The 20,105-nt window shown below is 37.8% G+C and overlaps 1 protein-coding gene across 5 annotated transcripts in view; it reads right to left on the bottom strand.

Annotated features, from left to right (window-relative positions):
* The window catches only part of LOC150092840 (dynein axonemal intermediate chain 7-like), a 497,248-nt gene that overhangs the window by 217,550 nt on the left and 259,593 nt on the right, over window positions 1-20,105 (bottom strand). For 4 of the 5 annotated variants that reach the window (XM_090414468.1, XM_090414470.1, XM_090414469.1 and 1 more), the window contains 2 exons: window positions 14,410-14,488; window positions 8,021-8,152 (listed from right to left, as the gene is read on the bottom strand). In XM_090414468.1, the coding sequence (XP_090270594.1) occupies window positions 8,021-8,152; window positions 14,410-14,488 (211 nt within the window). The remainder of the gene's footprint in view (window positions 1-8,020; window positions 8,153-14,409; window positions 14,489-20,105) is intronic. The other variant, XM_090414471.1, reaches the window with a different exon arrangement.

Here is a 20,105-nt window from a genome sequence, read left to right as displayed (position 1 = left end):
TTTTGCAAATCTAAGTATACAACTGTATATGCATTTCTCTCATTCAAAACATTTGTTATCTTGTTATAGTACATAAGTACTATAACATAAGCACTTTCTGCCAGCCTGGCTGGTAGAGTGGTTAGCATATCCGCTCTCCAGTCAAGAGGCTGTGGGTTCGAATCCTGCCGTGGGCATGGATGTTTGTAATAATCTGTGGAAATACTAATGGTGGTGGTCAACGGTAGGTGGCTTTGGTGTAGTTTCTGTCAGTTGGTGGATTGTGAGTGGTGGAAGCAGAGCTGTAGAGTAGATGCTCTCCCTCGATGAGTCTTTGGACTCCCTGGAGGTGAAAAAAAAAATAATAATAAAGTAAGTTAATTAAAACATAATCTCCCTTTAATAAACCCATACTGACAACATCAGAGAATACTGCTGTTATCGACTCATTTCTGTATCCTGGTTCTCACCAATCTCTCAAATAGCTCTCAAAAATTATTCATCACAACTCCAGATATACATTTGTAGCCAGAGTATTATTACCACCTTTATGCAGTGGGAACAATTTTACCTTCTTTTCACTCTCTTGAAACCTGTGCTATTGTAACACTCTTATTAAACAGGCATGAAAATGCTGTGGCCAATTCACTGCGTGATTGAACATATCATTACCCTTAAGACAAATAGTTGTCTTAAGATGCATGGTGATATGTCATCAAATCCTACTGCCTTATTGACATCAAGTTTATTTATTTCCTCATATATTCCTACTCACTCGCAATTAATCCATTCTCTCCTATGTCTATTAAATTATTTAAGGACTTTACAATGTATACTGGAATATTAATTAAAAGAAACTTTAATAAATACCTCCTATATTTCAGCAATGTCACATTGCCATCTTCATGGGAACATACAACTATGACAAGTGCAAGCAGGCACTACAAAAAGCAAATGCGGCAGAAGAGAGAAAACTAATGTTGTTCCTAGAGTCCTAAAGGTGATCCCAAGTAGGCTATATTGGGTTGTCTTGGCTGTTGGGCTGAAGTTCTCGAGATGCAAGCCTCTCAAATTTGGGGCAGTCTCATGTGCCCAAATTTGTTGAGGTTTGGAAAGTTTTTTAGAGATGAGGCTGATTCCATGAACAATCTTTCATATTTAAATTTACTGCAGTTTTAACGTGGCTTTCTTCCAACATATTTTGCGGCAGGTATCCAGAGCATGGTCTGCAAGCCCAGAGTGGCTGTACTGGTAAAACCAAATGTAGTCTTGTCTTTGTGTTCCGAAATCCTGACATTTGCTGCCCTGCTTGTTTATCCAAAGTAGGACAGTTTACAGATGCAAGAGACCTGGTATACCGTAGTTCTAGGGAAAGTGGCTTTTCTTTGGTGGAGCTGATAAGGGATGCCAATTTCTTATATGGTTGTAACACGAAGACAGGTAATATTTTTTTAAGATTTTGATTAACTTTTCAGAGGTGCCCCGGATATAGGGAATGGTGATGGATTTAGTGTAATCTTTGTTATGAAAGGGGGGTGGGGGGGGGTTTAACTGGTTTTAATATTTTTTAGGCGGGATTGTAGCTATTGACTAAGAAAGTGTTAAGGATGTGGTTTAGTTCAGTGGTTATGGCATTGTCATCTGAACAGATTAATTCTGCCCTGTTATACAGTATTTTTATAACCCCATATTGTGTGAGGGATGGTGGGATTGCTGGTGAATATCTGCCTGTATGGGTAGGTTTTCTGCAAACAGAGAAAGCTGAGGATCCATCAGGCTGGCGAGTGATTAGAGTGTCTAGGAAAGGGAGACTGTTGTTTTCCTCTTTTTTCAAGGTGAACTGGATTCTCCTATGTCCTCTACACTTAAGTTTCTCATGATTTCACCCTAATAAGGATGAAACACCCTTATAAAACACCCTGATCACTAAATACTTTAACAATGTCTTCTGTAGCAGTTAGCATTCTACTATTTTTCATCCTTTAACATCATCTTACCATAATCATTCTTCCTTCTACTTGCTACATATCTAAAAAACTCTCTAGGGTTTTTCTTCGCCTATTTTCTAATTTCTGCTCATACTGCACTTCTGTTGTCCTTACTGAATCACTCTCCTGGTTTGCTCTTTATACTCTTCATGTAACTGATTATTATCATTATCATCTTGTAGTGCCTCTAAAGTGCCTTCTTCTTCTTTCACATTCCATGCTCAATCCCCTCATTCATCCATTTTACACCTACCTTATTCAGCCTTTTGACCTTTGAAATACATTCACACATTGATGCCATCTGGTATTTCTTCGTCAGTTCCCAAGAAGCATTTATTTCCTTACCACTCAACTCCTCATTCCATGCTATAGCTCCAAGCTGTCTCCTAAGTTTGTCATAATCACCAGCCCTGTACTTCCATATATTTCCTTTCCTCAGAAGTCTGCATATGTTGGAGGTTTAATGGATTTTTTACAACACTCAAAAAGAATTAAAATAGAATTTAATACTTCCTATATTTCGTCCTAGTCACTAGGACATCTACAGGGATTACAAAACAATTAATGTAACATGCACACAAAAACTTACAATACTAAGCCCAACCACGTGGGTGATTGGACTTAGTATTGACACTAAAGTCCTATCTAGGTGGAGCGCCCTCTAAGGGCGGTAGTAGGTGGCCTGGAATGTAAGGTGGGACCTCTGGTGATGAGTGTTTCCCAAATCTTCGGAAGCTTAATGCAACCGTATTTGTTAAGATTTGGTTGGTTTCTGAGAGCTGCTGCTGCTTCTAAGAAAGTCTCTCTTTCTTGAATTTGCTGTGGTGGAGCATGGTGGTTTTCTTCCATGATACTCTGTGGGTGGTGTCCAAAACATGGTCAGCCAAGCCTGAATGGCCATAGTTGTGTTTAACGATGTACGACTTGTGTTTCTCCAGGCAGATGGATGCTGATCTGCCTGTTTGTCCAAAGTACGCAAGCTTACAGGAACAGGGTACTTTGTAAACTCCAGGCAGAGAGAGAAGAGGGAGCTGATCTTTCGTAGAACGGATAAGGGTAGCAAGTTTGCGGTAGGGCTTATATGCTGTGTGTAGGTTATACTTTTTTAGTATCTTGGATATTTTTTCCGAAGTGCCACGGATGTAGGGTATGGTGATGGCATTTTTAAAATCTTGTTGACGAGAGGGACGGGGAATGGGGGAGGAATTGATTATTTTTTTGATACTGTGTTCGCTGTAGCCATTGGAGAGGAAAGTTCTGTGTATGTGGTTAAGCTCAGTAGTGAGGGCGGTTGTATGTGGTTGTATGTTCTGTGTATGTGGTTAAGCTCAGTAGTGAGGGTGAGGAAAAGGAAAAGAACAATTGTTTACCCTTCCTAGACACCTTAGTCACACGCCTGCCTAATGATACACTTGCCTTCACTGTATACAGAAAACTCACACACACAGGCTGATACATTCACAAACTCTCCCACCACCACCACCCCTCGCAACAATATGGCATCATTAAAACTCTTACCAAGAGAGCCCACAATCTTTGTTCCAGTGGAACTGCCCTCACTACTGAGCTTAACCACATACACAGAACTTTCCTCTCCAATGGCTACAGCGAACACAGTATCAAAAAAATAATCAATTCCTCCGCCATTCCCTGTCCCTCTCGTCAACAAGATTTTAAAAATGCCATCACCATACCCTACATCCATGGTACTTCGGAAAAAATAGCCAAGATACTAAAAAAGTATAACCTACACACAGCATATAAGCCCTACCGCAAACTTGCTACCCTTATCCGTTCTACGAAAGATCAGCTCCCTCCTCTCTCTCTGCCTGGAGTTTACAAAGTACCCTGTTCCTGTAAGCTTGTGTACTTTGGACAGACAGGCAGATCAGCATCCATCCGCCTGGAGGAACACAAGTCGTACATCGTTAAACACAACTATGGCTATTCAGGCTTGGCTGACCATGTTTTGGACACCACCCACAGAGTATCATGGAAAAAAACCACCATGCTCCACCACAGCAAATTCAAGAAAGAGAGACTTTTCTTAGAAGCAGCAGCAGCGCTCAGAAACCAACCAAATCTTAATAAATACGGTTGCATTAAGCTTCCGAAGATTTGGGAAACACTCATCACCAGAGGTCCCACCTTACATTCCAGGCCACCTACTACCGCCCTTAGAGGGCGCTCCACCTAGATAGGACTTTAGTGTCACCCACGTGGTTGGGCTTAGTATTATAAGTTTTTGTGTGCATGTCACATTAATTGTTTTGTAATCCCCGTAGATGTCCTAGTGACTAGGACGAAATATAGGAAGTATTAAATTCTATTTTAATTCTTTTTGAGTGTTGTAAAAAATCCATTAAACCTCCAACATAATGTCCTCACAGCACTTAAGCCTCTACACAAGAAGTCTGCATATGGCTAGCTACAACCCAGATGAACACTTCATGATCACTCTCACCATCTGGAGTTAAGTGTGAAACTCCACTCACAAGTATCTGCTCTGATCAAATGATCAAATTTAAAACTCTTGATCCTCGCAAGCCCTCCTTTACATGCTGTATGAGATAGTTCTCTCTCAATAACTCAAGAAATTCATTTTTTTTTATTCCCAAATGCTATCTCTTCATTCCAATCTATACCATAATTAAAATTGCACATAATAATGACCCTTTCTTTGTTCAATGACCTAAGTTATTATTATTATTATTAGATGCCTCCAGGGAGTCCAAAGACTCATCGAGGGAGAGTGTGTGCCAACAGCATCAACCGTTGGTCCCCTTCCAACTACTAACCGCGCTCAAACTTACTTAACTGAGCCATTAGTAGCAGAGGCTCTACCAATCGACCAACCTTTACCGGCTATGCAGTTGTTTATGCATTTCTTCATTGCAACCCTCCACATTCTCTGGCTTATAGTAACATGAACTAAATATGTATTCCTGTCAACCTCCACCTCACACCACACTGCCTCATAACCATTGCCACTATTTCCTTCTTTCATGTCTGCTTTATATGGACATAATTCCACTGCTATCATAAGCATCACACTCCCCTCCCTTGTTGTCCTTTCTATCCATGCAAAAAACAATGTACCCTTCCATTTCTATTTCTGTTAGGATATCATCTTCATTCAACTATGTTTCATTTATTCCATGATTTTGGGGTGAATACACTCAATCAGTGAAACAATTTTATTACTGGTATTTGTGATACTTCTGGCATTTGTAAATAAACACAGCAGTTCACTTTTATGTCTATAACCAGTCTCAAGCCACTTGTTGGCTGTGATTTCCCTGCTATGCCTGCTCTTGCCCAATCACCTTTATCACTGCTTTTTTTACCATATATATCTGCTTAGTTCAACTTCCCACTCACATCTGATCTATTTGATTTCTATGCTGATCATACATACACACATTAATTACTACTTCCAACATTCATTCTCTCTATGCCATGTCTCCCTGTCCACCCAAACTCTCACATTTCCCTGTTCCTCTTGCATTCCTGTTCTCTTTTCATCTCTCACACTACTACTGTTTCCATCGCCAAGCACTTCCAACTAGCAAGTTTCTCCAGTTCACTCACTCTAAAGCCATTCAAACGCAATCTGTCACATCTGTATAATTATTGGCACAAATTTAAATACAGAAATAGATAATATAAATCATATGTTAGGACAATAGAACCATTAAGTCAGCAGCATGGAATGTTTTGGTTTCAAGATAAAGTTCTATGTAGATTATTTCCTAGTTGGCCCAATGTGAAAAAATACTTTGAGTATATATCAAAAAATTCAAACTTTGAATTATTATTATTATGTGACACCTCCAGGGAGTCCAAAGACTCATCGAGGGAGAGTGTGTGCCAACAGCATCAAACGGTTGATCTCCTTCCAACTACTAACCGCGCTCAAACTTGCTTAACTTTTTGATTGAGCCATTAGTAGCAGAGGCTCTACCAATCGACCAACCTTTGCTGGCATGATGATGAATGAAGAGAATAAGAGTATCAGAGTGGGCAATAAAGTGTGATAATAGAATGGAACATTTGAAGCAATAGAGTAATATGGATGGGCAGGAACAGAAAAAAAAAAGGGAGACTAAAAATGGTAATGTGGGTAGGAAGAAGGTGATGATAGATGGTGAGAATGATGAGTGAAATTAAGCATGTAGAAGGTGAAATTGAATGGATGACGAGTGATATTAAGCATATAGAAGATGATGAAGTTGAAATATGAAGAGATGCTTTTCTGATGCATATGAAAAAGTTGGAAAAAAGAGGTGTCAAAAGATGATCAAGTGGCTATGTACATGGAAATTCAATTATCAGTGGTGTGGTGGACAAAAAAAGATGCATAAGACTGCTAGTGGCATAATAAATTGAGGCTATTTGCAAAAAAAATGAATGTACATCAGAGTTAGCTGTGGTTGTGTGCAAAATGACTCGAAGGATGGGAAAAAAAAATTATATGGTTTCTAGGCCATTTCTAGAAGTCATAGAAGGAAGCAATAAACTAGATATAAACAAGGATGTACCTCCATAGTATAGTTTGAAAAATGATGGGATATCATACTCTTTGATTAGAAAAATCATGAGTTCAATTCTCATCATGATGAAAGCAATCTCTATATGGCCTTTTATAAACTGAAGTCACCTTATACAGAGATATTGGGGAATTTTCTCCTGGAAACTCAGACTTTTTCATCCCACATGCAATAAAATTGGCAAGACCCCCCCCCCCCACACACACACAGTGTTAACAGACAGAAATACTATTATCGGATGGTAAATGGCATAGAGTGTAGATATCAGAAAGTGGCACAGTGTGTAAATATAGAATTAAGTGGTGTGGATGAGTTTGCCAGAGTGTGAATGAGTTTAAGGTTCAATACGAATATTAAATTCCTGCACATATATAGATACACGAGGTATGGCTATTAAATAATCAGACTGGTTGAAAATTGTGGTTTATTATTACAATTGTACAACTTAATTGTTATCCCTTTCAACATACTCCCCTCCTCTATCTATACACCATTGCATACGAATTTTCCATTGTTGGAAGCAGTGCTGCCATCAGGTGTTATCTGCTTCAGTAGCTCTGCCGTTTTCAGAAACAAATGTACACTGACATCATGGAAGCTGACAGTGGAGCTGGACTTGCAGGAGAAGATCATCACATATGATGAGACGTGGATTTTCCAGAACAATCCAGAAACAAAGAGACAATCGATGCACTGGAAAACTCCCACATCACCGAGAATGAAAAAAGCAAGAATGAGCAAGTCAAAACTGAAGGCAATGCTGATCTTTTTATTTTATATCAATGGCATGGCAATGGTTGAATGGGTACCAGAAGGTCAGACAATTAACCAACATTATTACTTGAGGTTCTGGCCAAGCTGAGAGAACGAGTGAGGAAGAAGAGACCCGATCTGTGGAAGAACAATGCGTGGATTCTCCATTAGGACAATGCTCTAGCCCACAGTGCACTGACTGTAAAGCAGTATTTGGGTGATAAGAAGATCCCAGTGTTGGACCATCCACCTTACTTGCCTGGCTTAGCTCCATGCGACTTTTACCTTTTTCCAAAGTTGAAATCCGCAATGAACGGCACCCATTTTCAGTCAGTGGATGAGGTAAAGGAGAAAACGGCAGCGCTACTTCTAACAATGGAAAATTTGTATGCAACGGTGTATAGATAGAGGAGGGGAATATGTTGAATGAGATAACAATTAAGTTGTATAACTGTAATAATAAACCACATTTTTGCGACCAGTCTCATTATTTAATAGCCACACCTCGTAGTCTCACTTATTCATAAATTATATGGTATTCTACTTGAGTAACACATTCTTCATTATTAATAATGATTAATTATAATATAATGATATTATATAATGTTAATATGATAATAATATAATGTAGTAATATAACAATGTAATAATATTAATTAATATTCAATATATTATATAGTAATTCATCATAATTCTGAATGTTTTTTTTTAAATCTTTTACTGCATGATTAAATGAATTCAAGAGTTTACCATATGTCAGAATCCAATATCCTGTACAAACAGGTTGTGGAGGCATATGCAGTAATTCAAAATAAACTACTCCCCCTAAAATAGAATGACCTCCTAGATCTATTGGTTCTGGAACTGACTTGGTTTCAGGTACTGAAAATATGATTAAAAAAAATGAAAAGTTAATAGCAAGTTAAAATTCACTGAATCAACAGAAATTTTAATGAACTTATTAACATAAAATTAACATAAAATAGTACAATTCCTATAGTGCCAATCTATAAAAAGAGAAATAAAACTGAATAAGAAGATTATAGAATTTCTCCACTGGGTGTTCAAGAAAATATTTAAATAAGCATACTTGAGAAGAAGCTAAGAAAAACTGTATAAGGGAAACATGGAGAAGAACAAGCTGGGTTCAGGCCAAATAAAGCTTGTGAAGATCAAATTTCCACTTTAAGACAAATAGCTGAAAAATCATATGAATATAACATGGATCTGTGTTTAAGATTTGTAGATCTAGAAGCATATGACAAGGTACTGTGAGAAAAGCTTTTCAAACACGGTTGTAAAGTCCATAATTTCTAAAATGAATGCTGATCACCGTGCGACATTAAAAGAAAGGAAAAGCTTTTCAAAATGCTACAATTATATTTTGTAAATTAAACAGTAAATCATATCAAGCAATACATAATCTCTATTTGAGTTGTAAGTCATCATCATGATCATGATCATCAGATTTCTAATATGTACCTGCAGGGGATGTACAGGATGTTATAATAGTATGTAGATAAGATTAGCATCTTCATATTGAAAATTCTCCTCCAAATTAATCTATTATTTGTCAGGACAACAATATCACTAGATATTATATTTTGGTCTTCTAAGTCACTTCCTACTGTTTAAATCCACCCAGATCTTGGTCTTCCTGTGGGTATTTTTTTTTTGCCATCCTGTGTGCAAAAAAAAAACTTCTTTCTTACCTACTCTCATTCTGTTTAAGTAGCCATAGCTTTAGATGAGCTCTGCTCACATATTCCTGAATGCGAAAGGGCTCCAGGTGATGCATAGTGCATTGGCAGTGTGAATCATATTTTATTTTTATATATAATTCAAAATATTATTGATAATTAGTGGTAGTCGTGGTTTCCTTGCATATGACTGTGCAATTAAGAGGGGTTTTTTTTAAGAAATAGCTTTATTAAGTATACATTGCATAAAGGTTTTACTCATGGTGCCAATGAGAATGAGAACAATGACAGTCAAAACATCATTATTCGGTGGGTTTGACATGGGAGAATTTTGTGTGCATGATATGTATTCCTTTCCAAGAGAAAATGGATTGTGGTGTGAAAGTGAGAGTGAAAAGAAAGTGTGTCAGAGGTGCTTCATGAGCCAAAAATGTGACACTTGTTGGATGCAGGAAATGAAGAAATGGAAGTTAATGGTGAAAAATGTGAAATCGGGATTGCAGTTGGAGTTCATGATACTGAAAGAAATGTGAAAACATAAAAGAGGAAGCTGAAGGTAATAGAAAGATAGCATACAAGAATGATAGGACAACTTGACTGTAAGAGAGCAAACATGAAGTGCAAATAAAGAGCTACCAAGATAGACACACAGTGAGTGGCAGCAAGAAAGTAATTACCATAATTAAAATCACCCATAATGATCACCCTTTCCTATTTGCTTATGCATTTCACTGTCACTGCCCTTCACATTACTAGACCTATAGATGCATTGTTACCATTAATAAATGTATAGTTTATGTTGCTTATTACTGTCCACACACTGCACTGATGTGCTATAGATTTTGCAACCTCTTGTGTAGGAGTTTATGCAAAAAAAAAAAGTGACAATAAATGGAGGTTAAATAGATAAAAAACATATCTCCTAAATTCTAAATCTATTGCAACAGATACTTCTATAAGTGAAATAAACATAACAGAAATCTGTCATTAGTCATATCATAAATACGGTTGACTCTCACTATAACAAATACTGTTATAACAAACACACTCACTTACTATAACAAACTACTGAAAAGTAGTAAGTGAAGTCACTCAGCTACAATGCTTTACTAGAAAAAAAATTGACTATAACAAATCATCCCATATAACAGACTATTCCTATGGAACCTGCATGTTCTCTATAGTGAGAGTTGTCAATAATACTACTAAAATAATCCACCAGATGGTACCAGTTTAGAATTAAGAAAAAGACTCAAATACAGGAGGTCCCCCAAGTTATGGATGACCCAACTTACAGTGTTCTGTACTTACGAATGAGCTCCCAAGGCTCCCCATAAGGATAATTAATAATTAAATGAATAATTCGGGAACTAGTTTCTTCTGCGTACATAAACAAACATGCACAGCGTAAGAGGCTCGTTGGTGCAGCATCTTTACACTAATGGCTAGTCTCATTGATGTCCAATTGCTGTGGCATTGCACTGCAATTGGACATCATTGACTTACTAGAGTCCCATTCAAGAATTAACCAATGAAAACCTGATTGAGAGAGAGAAGCAGCTGAGAGAAACATAAGAATGCAAAGAATCAGAAATCCAGAGCCAAGAAAGTTTACGACAAAAAAATTAGCTGAAGCTTTTCATCTCATTGAAGCAGGATTTGCTAAGATTGAGGAGAAAGGTTTACTGTGCAATCAGTGAGAACATCAGCTGCTACAAGGCCATTTATGATGAAAAAAGGAAAACGGCTGTGCAAACAACCCTAGATACCTTTTTCCAAGAAACCAACTTCAGTGGTAAGCTCCCATCCTCCAGCAACAGAATCAAATCCCAATTCTCTAGCACCAGAATCTGATCCTGATTCTCCAGCACCCACTCCATCCTCTCCAGCACCATCTTCACCATCATTTTCCGATTAATGTTAGCCTACCTTCTTGCCTCAAAAATTCCCCTTCCAGTATGCCAGGCATTGTTGGAAGTTTTTTCACTTGGTTACACTATAAATTAAAGATACCAGAAATTATATACTTGATTTAATCCTTTATCCAAGTGTAAGCAAACAAAGTTTGTGCCTGAAGTATTTCCAGGCACAAACTTTACCAAAGTTTGTGCCTGAAACATGACACCTTTACCACGAGGCAACTCGTGGTAAAGGTGGCATGACTTCACATCATTTGCCTTAGTATCCCATAATGCAAAGCACATCTCCACACCAACCTTTCTCTAATCCATCTGCAGCTATAATTTAATAATAAGGTGTGACACCTTCTGGCAACTGGTACAGGTATCCCTTGTTATACACAATCTCACTTTATGCATTTTTGCTATAATGCGATTTTAAAAATCGCAACTGGTAGCAATTTTACAGTCACCCTGTGCATGGTCACATGACTTTGTGCACGCACCGCTTTGACAAGGTGGCATCGTGCTGCATGCCAGTCTAACAGAAGGTGTAGAACTAGTAAGCTTCATTGTTGTGAGTCTTCTGCAATGCAAGCATTATGGAAAAAAGAGGTAATTGTGATCAAAATACTTCCAAGACTAAAAAAACAGAGGAAAGCTATAACACTAGAGGAAAAATTAGAAGTTATAAAGAGGTATGAATGTAATGAGTGCACAGTCGACATAGTCAGAGCTACAAGAATTTCAGAATCAACTTTAAGAACAATAAGAAATCAAGCAGATAAAATAAAAAGAAAGATAACACAGATAAGGGCACCAATTATGGAGAAATTGGAAAGGTTGTTGGCCCAAAGGATTGAACATGAAAATCAACATGCTACTTGGTTATCCACCTTGATTATCCAGGCTAAAGCAAAAAGTTTCTTTGATCATTTGAATGCTATAATCTCGATCCTAAAGTGCAATCTTTTGCTGCAAGTGCTGGGTGGTTTGAATGTTTCAAGGTGCGAAATGAATTCCATTATCTCAAGCTGACTGGCGAGGGTGAGGGAGCTGATGTTGTTGCTGAGAACTTTCCAGCAAAATTTCTAAGTGTTCAGGAACATGGTTATTAGCCTCAGCAAGTGTTCAATCTCGACGAAACAGGGTTGTTCTGTAAGAGTATGCCTAGTAGAACATTTCTATCAGTGCAAGAAAAGAGAGCCCCCAAGTTTTAAAGCTTCCAAGGACCGTCTCACTTTGCCTGTTAGGAGGAAATGCATCTAGAGATCAAAAAACTAAACAACTGATGGTTTATCACTCTGAAAGCCCATGTGCACTCAAGGGCTATTTCAAAGGAGGATTTGCTAGTTGTATGGTGGTCAAATAAAAAAGCATGGATTACTGGAGCTGTATTTGAGTCCTACTTTTGCAATGAACTGCGTCGTGAATTGAAGGCTTATTATGACAGGATAAATGTACCCTTCAAAATTTTTCTTCTTCTGGACAATGCACCAGGACATCCTCCAAGCATCGCTGAAATTGACGAGAATATCAAAGTTATTTTTCTGCTACCAAACACAACATCCCTCATTCAACCCATGGATCAGGGTGTTATTTCAACTTTTAAGAGTTATTATCTTCAGAGAACATTTTCGCGGATAGTTCCAGCTACATGTACCGATGGTGAAGTTAAATTTCAGTGAAAGAATTTTGGAAGAAATCTACCCTATATATATATAAAATGATAAGTAAGCCTTTTTATGTCACATCTGTATGTCACATTTTTTGAAACATTTTGAAACTCAGGGGCTACCCTGAGTGTCGAGTCTTCAAAATTCGAGTCATTAGAATTCAAAGAGAACCAGCCTACCAGTCCGGAACTGTGGGGGGGGAGGCCCCCCCAGTATGATATAAAAATAGCAATTGACAACATTGGAGAGGCATGGGCAGAAGTTAAGCAGTCCTGCATGAAGGGAGTTTGGAAGAAAATTTGGCCTGGAGTTTCTGATTCTAATCATTTTGATCCTGAAAGTGAGCTTGCCAACTCATGTGCACTACATCCTCAAATCTATTGGATTTGAGGATGTAGTGCACCTATTTCATCTACATCCTCAAATCTGTTGGATTTGAGGATGTAGATGAAACAAATGTGGATGAACTGCTCGAGTCCCACTCATCAGAGAATGAAGAACTTCTGGAAATGGAAAACAACATGAATGATGAAAGTCAGGAGCCCTTTGTTGCTGAGCCCATCAAACAGCTTTCAACGAAACAAATGACTGAATTTTTTAAAAACATTGACAGTGCCATCAGAATAACTGAAGAAAATGATCCTAATCAGACTAGAAGTGCCAAAGTTGCGAAAGAAATTCAGAATTCTTTGACTTGCTACAAAGGACTTTATAAAGAGAGAGGAAAAATGCTGCCCATCAGCTGAGTCTCGACTGTTTCATTAAAAAAATTGAAGATCATCAGCCTATATCCCAGGGACTTCAAGAGAGCAAGTGAGTGATGATCAAGACTCACCAGACCCAGTCCAGTCATTATTCAATTGAAGACTGTCAGAAATATGTAGTGTTTAGGTGTTTATGCCATTGTATTAATTAAATTCATTCATCCAGCCATTCATTCATTAAAATTTGTGTGTTTCGCTTATAAGTTTAAATAATTCATTTATTAAAATTTCTTTTGCTCGCAGGTGTAAAGTTTTCATTTTTTAATCCTTCTGAAGAAACTCCTATTCCTATCTCACCCATGCTAAATTCAACTCACTTTACGCGATTATTTCATAAAACCAATTAATCACGTAAAGCGAGGACACCTGTATAGGAAAATATGACTTCTGCATTACTTCGACCTTGGTATCACTTCTTCAGTAGCTCCCACTGAAGAGACCTCAATAAAGGTCGAAACCAGCCTGGGTGACCCTTCCCATAATGCATACCATTATACATGTCCACAAGGAGAAGTGCCTTGCATTATGGGATACTAAGGCAAGTGATGTGAAGTCATACCACCTTTACCACGAGTTCCCCAGTCCTGAAAATACTTCAGACGCAAACTTTGTTTGCTTGCACTTGGATAAAGAATTAAACCAAGTATATAATTTCTTGGTATCTTTCATTTAAGCTAGACATTGGTGCAACCTTTAATATTCTTTTTTGAAATTGCTCCTATCTAAACTTTTTGTATAAGTTTGTTTTTATATTCTGTTTGTTTGAATTAAAAGAAAGAGCACAATAGTTTCTGTAACTTATTGTTACAGTACAGGGGTATTATTATTATTATTATTAAAACCGTATATGCACTGTTCATCAGGGGTCTGAGTTAACATACAAATCCGACCTAAAGACGTTCTCAGGAATGTATCTCATCTGTAACCTGGGGACTGCCTGTACTTCCAATTCCTGTGGACAAGAACTTCAAATGGACAATATAAAGGGTATCTTTGACCTAGTTCACAGTGCAATTTAATCAGACAAGTGAGAGCCAACTATATATATTTCATTGATAAAGCAAGAAATAAATAGAAATAAAGTTTAATCAACCAGTTTACCTACTACAGATTCATGTTTTACATCATTACTGTCTTCAAGTGATTCCTGTATACATAGATCAGTGGGCACCCTCTGTGGCTAAAAGTAGATTCTTTCTTTAAAAAAAAGTTTAAACTAACCAAGATAAACATAAAGATATGAATAAAGCATCTATTAAATTATTAATAGAGTATGCTATTAATAATATCAACACACAATGAACAAAAGTTAGGTTAAAAATTGAATTTGTTTTTTAAAACACTATAGTGACTTTCAGCTAGTTATTTATAGAAGTATAAATTTTTTTATCCCTGGGAAGGTTGCAGTTGAAAAAATTGCAGCATAGGTCGCATGTATCTGAGAGATACATTCATTATTAGTATGTGCTAAAATGCGATAAAACTTAAAAAAAACACTGCAAATATAATACATGATGGTTTATTTAATTTCAGTTACAATCTAGAAATTATTGAACAAAGATTCGAGTTTGCAGTATCTCTCAAATACAATTTATTAACAAATATCACTTTCACTTTTGCAGTTGAATCTATCATTCTCATCATCGGACTCAAGTAACAAAATCGCCGAATCTCTTCAATGTCTCATGGATTATCCAATAGATATATTTTTCCAGCCATTTTCAACGGTAAATAAAAAAAAAAACTAAACCAATACTAAACTGATATCGGAGGTCAGGGTATCTCTCAGATACAATTTACTATGAAATATCACACACCGTTACATAGCACGTGTTAAACCAAAACTGACCACATAAACAGTGTGGAATATCACTCATAATATATGCATGCACAGCTATTCATGACCTCCAAGCTATACACTGGATATATGTAAGAATATTTATATTAAACAATTTGTTTGTATCTGTCAGATCAGCAGCAACCTCCGCAGGGTTAATACCAGAGATTATCAATTTGGTCTAAGGTCTTATTCTAACTATAAGTAATGGGATGAAAGAAAACTGTTTGGATCAATTTTAAACTAAAATAATTACAAATTAAAATTTTCTTCTTCTTATTATTATTATTATTAATTCGAACACTTTTATGGAGTCCAAGGGCTAATTGTGTGAGTTGGCATTCCACATAAGACACTGTGTGGGAAGTCAACTCGCACAATGTCTACCATGTTTCTGTCGCTAGTGAGTGAAATTCTGTCATAGCAGTAGATTTCAGCTACTGCTAAAAAGTGTTTTTAATTAGTGTATAGTATGGCTTTTTATCACAAATTGTGCTGCAATTTTTTCAGTTTGGATATAAGTGTCCTTCAGTAGTGTTGTTGTTGTTATAATTTTTTGTTGTTTATATTGTGTTTTGCTACTTGTTTGTTCACACTGCTTCTGCTTGTGAAAATGGTGACCATAAAGAAATGCACGTCAGGGGCACATAAGGCTTCCGTACGAAGATCCAGCTCTGCCTTGGATTTTTCACAGTGGATGTGTTGCAAAAATTGCTATATGTATGCACCGAAAAATTTGTGAACTGTTTGGGTAAACGAGAAGAATGAAAGTATTAATGTATGTGAAAAGTGTCTTGATAGATTAGAGTGATTAGAAATGGGAGCAAGTGGTGGGACCATATTAGAAGACCTTAGGCAAGAGTTAGTGAAAATGAAAAGTGAAATGAAATATCTGGAAGAGGATATTAAACAACTAAATCTCAGTGAATTTGATGGAAAGTTGGAATGGTTTGAAGTTGATAGATTGCATTTGAATGGATTTGGTGTTGGGCATTTAGAAAGGCTATTTGTTTTCTGAGAAGGCACAGAGTCAAGAAATTAATGTAGCCAATGATCAGAGTCTACTTATGAAGCAGGATAGCACAACTAAATGGATTGTACAACAGGAGGAAGATGGATATGAGGTTGAAGATGAGGTTGCAGCAGCACAAGATGATGGCATGCATAAAGATAAGGATGAGACAGGTATGAATGGAAATCAGATTCAGGATCAGGCAAACATGAGTGGTCACACTGGAGAGAGAGAGAGAGAGAGAGAAGTGTAGTATAGCAGCTAGAGCAGAGCAGAATGTCCATGCTGGTAGTGGCCTCAAAGACACAGGGACTGTTATGTTTGTACACAAATGTAAGGAGTATTTACAACAAGACTGAGCTTGTTGTAAATACTCCTTACATTTGTGTACAAACATATTCCTGACATCATAATGCAAATATGATGTCAGGCATAGAAATTGAAGGATATATAATTTTTCAGAAGGATAAAAATCTGAAAAGAGGAGGTGGGGAGTGCTGTTAATGATTGCAGAGAAATTGTGTCCACAAAGTGTGGAAGTTGATAGTGCATGCACAGATTTTCTGTGTGATGTGAAGTTGAAATAAACAGGCTGGTATCTCTGATAAGATGCTGTTATAGGTCAGGGGATGCAGAGAATACTGATTATGAAATGTTTAGGCAAATTAGTTGGGCATGTAAAAAGAAGGTGTTCCTGATGGGAGATTTTAATTACAGGAATATAGAATGGAAGGAGGGGATAGTGTATGGAAACAAGGAGAATGAGTTTGTGGAATTTCTGAGGGATAAGTATCTTAAGCAGCAAGTGACTGAAGCAATTAGAGACTTTCATATTTTGGATTTGGTGATAACTTCACAAGATGTAGTTGTTAATGAGATGTTGACACTGTCACTGGTTGTTGAGCGCGATCATGATGTGCTTGTTTGGGAAGTGATGAAACAAGAAAAGGTTCCTGCCAAAAATGGATATAAGTGGAAGTATAAAGTGGATGATTATAGGAAGCTCTGTAGCCAGTTAGCATCAGTACACAAGGTAGATCAGCTGAGCAGAAAAGATGTTGACAATACATGGAAACTCACAAGGCAGTATCTCACAAAAGCAATGCACAACTGCATACCAAGTGTTAAGCGAGTAAACAGAGCAGGGGTGAAATGGATGAACAGTGAAATCAAGCAAGCTGTGCTGGAAAAGAAAATGCAATGGAAGAGGTACAAGACAGTTTGTGAAGATCAGATCCATGAAGTGTATAAAAGTGCAGGCTAGAAAGGGGATGAGCATGGTAAAGAAAGAAAAGGTGCAGTATAAGAGAAGAGTGGCTGGTAAGACCAAGTTAACTCATGGGGAATTTTTCCGCTATATGGCAAGCAAGAGAAAGAATAAGTATGGCAGTTTGAGATTGGTGGACAGTCATGGCAGCAGAATAACAGTTGCAAAGGATATAGTGGATTTATTGAATGAGCACTTTTATCAGTGTATATAATACTGGTAAATGATGTGATGCAATATATAGAAGGAAGGCAAGTATTAGAAAAATTGGAAGTGAAAGAATCAGAGATGTATCAGGTGTTGGTTGGGTTAGATGTTAATAAGGCTGTGGGAATGGATGACATATCACCACATATTCTTAACGAATGTTCACAACAGTTGGGTATGCCCTCAACCTGATTATTTAATGAAAGTCTTGCAGTGGATAGGATTCCTAAGGAGTGGAAAGAAGGGAAAATAGTATCTATCCACAAGCATGATTCTAGGACAGAAGTTTCCAATCATAGACCACTTTATATAGCTGAGGTTATGATCAAGGTATTGGAGAGATTGGTTAGGAATAGAATACAGGATTTGGATGATGGACATAGCATTCTTTATAACAGCGTGTCCATAAACAAACACAACTTACTGGCTTTTATCAACCAATCATCCCTGTGACCAGGCTATTGAGTGCCACATCCAAAAAAAAAAATAATAATAATAATAATAATAAATAAATAAAATAAGATAAAATGATAAATAAATAATTAAAATAATTTCTAAATCACTTACGGAATTGAACAACGTAGATCCGAATATAAATTAAATTATACTTTAATAAATATTTCCGATATTTTGGCAACGTCACGTTGCCATTTTCAAATGGAACTTACAAAAAGGCACGTGCACACAGGCACTACAACACAGTAACTGAGAATGAAGATATGAAGCTATTGTTCTCCTAGAAGTCCTGATGGTGCCCTCTAGCGGGCTAAGTAGGTGTTCTTGGCCGTTGGGCTGAAGGTCTGCTGATGTATGCCTCCCAAATTTGGGGCAGTCGCATACAACCAAATTTGTTAAGGTTTGGAGAGTTTCTTAGGGCTGAGGCTGATTCCATAAATAGTCTTTTGAATTTGTATTTGCTACGGTATTACTGTAGCTTTCTTCCACCGTATTCTGTGGCGTGTATCCAGAGCATGGTCTGCAAGACCAGAATGGCTGTACTTGTGAAACCAGATGTAGTCCTTGTGTTCAGAAATTCTGATATTCGCTGTCCTGCCTGTTTGGCCAAAGTACGTTAGTTTACAACTGCAAGGGACCTGGTATACACCAGGTAGGTCTAGCGGAAGTGGTTAGTCTTTGGTGGAGTAGATAAGGGATGCCAATTTTCTGTAAGGCCTGTAACAGGAGGTGAGGTCATGTTTTTTTAAAATTTTGGTAATTTTTTCCGAGGTGCCTCGGATGTAGGGAATGGTGATGGATTTACAGTAATCATTGTTGTGGAGGGGGGGATGGAGGCTGCAGTTTGTAGGTTTTAATATTTTTGGGATTTTTTGGGGGGCAGGGAGGGTAGCCATTGGCTGAGAAAGTGTTGAGGATGTGATTTAGTTCAGTGTTTAGGGGCCATGTCGTTAGAACAGATTAGTTTAGCCCTGTTGTATAGTGTTTTTACCACTCCATATTGTTGTGAGGGGGGGGGAGAGATTGTTGGTGAATGTATCTGCCTGTATGGGTGGGTTTTCTATAAACTGAGAAACCTGATGGAACCTTGGTTTTCTCAGTGTACAGAAAACCCACCCATACAGGCAGATACATTCACCAACAATTCCCCCTCCCCCCTCACAACAATATGGAGTGGTGAAAACACTATACAACAGGGCTAAACTAATCTGTTCTAAAGACATGGCCCCTAAACACTGAACTAAATCACATCCTCAACACTTTCTCAGCCAATGGCTACCCCCCCCCAAAAAAAATCCCAAAAATATTAAAACCTACATATTAAAACCTACATACCGCAGCCCCCCCTCCCCCCTCCTCCACAACAAAGATTACTCTAACTCCATCACCATTCCCTACATCCGAGGCACCTTGGAAAAAATTACCAAAATTTTAAAAAAACATGACCTCACCTCCTGTTACAGGCCTTACAGAAAATTGGCATACCTTATCTGCTCCACCAAAGACCAACCACTTCCCCTAGACCTACCTGGTGTATACCAGGTCCCTTGCAGTTGTAAACTGTTGTACTTTGGCCAAACAGGCAGGACAGCGAATATCAGAATTTCTGAACACAAGGACTACATCCGGTTTCACAAGTACAGCCATTCTGGTCTTGCAGACCATGCTTTGGATACACGCCACAGAATACAGTGGAAGAAAGCTACAGTAATACACCGTAGCAAATACAAATTCGAAAGACTATTTATGGAATCAGCCTCAGCCCTAAGAAACTCTCCAAACCTTAACAAATTTGGTTGTATGCGACTGCCCCAAATTTGAGAGGCATACATCAGCCAACCTTCAGCCCAACGGCCAAGAACACCTACTTAGCCCGCTAGAGGGCACCATCAGGACTTCTAGGAGAACAATAGCTTCATATTTTCATTCTCAGTTACTGTGTTGTAGTGCCTGCATGCATGTGCCTTTTTGTAAGTTCCTTTTGAAAATGGCAACGTGATGTTGCCGAAATATCAGAA

Source organism: Typopeltis vanoorti, chromosome 25, assembly GCF_054136105.1.
Source record: "Typopeltis vanoorti isolate ZY-2024b chromosome 25, IOZ_Tvanoo_1.0, whole genome shotgun sequence".
NCBI lineage: Eukaryota > Metazoa > Arthropoda > Arachnida > Uropygi > Thelyphonidae > Typopeltis > Typopeltis vanoorti.
Note: the sequence above shows the minus strand (reverse complement) of the source record. Positions and strands in the feature narration are given on the sequence as shown.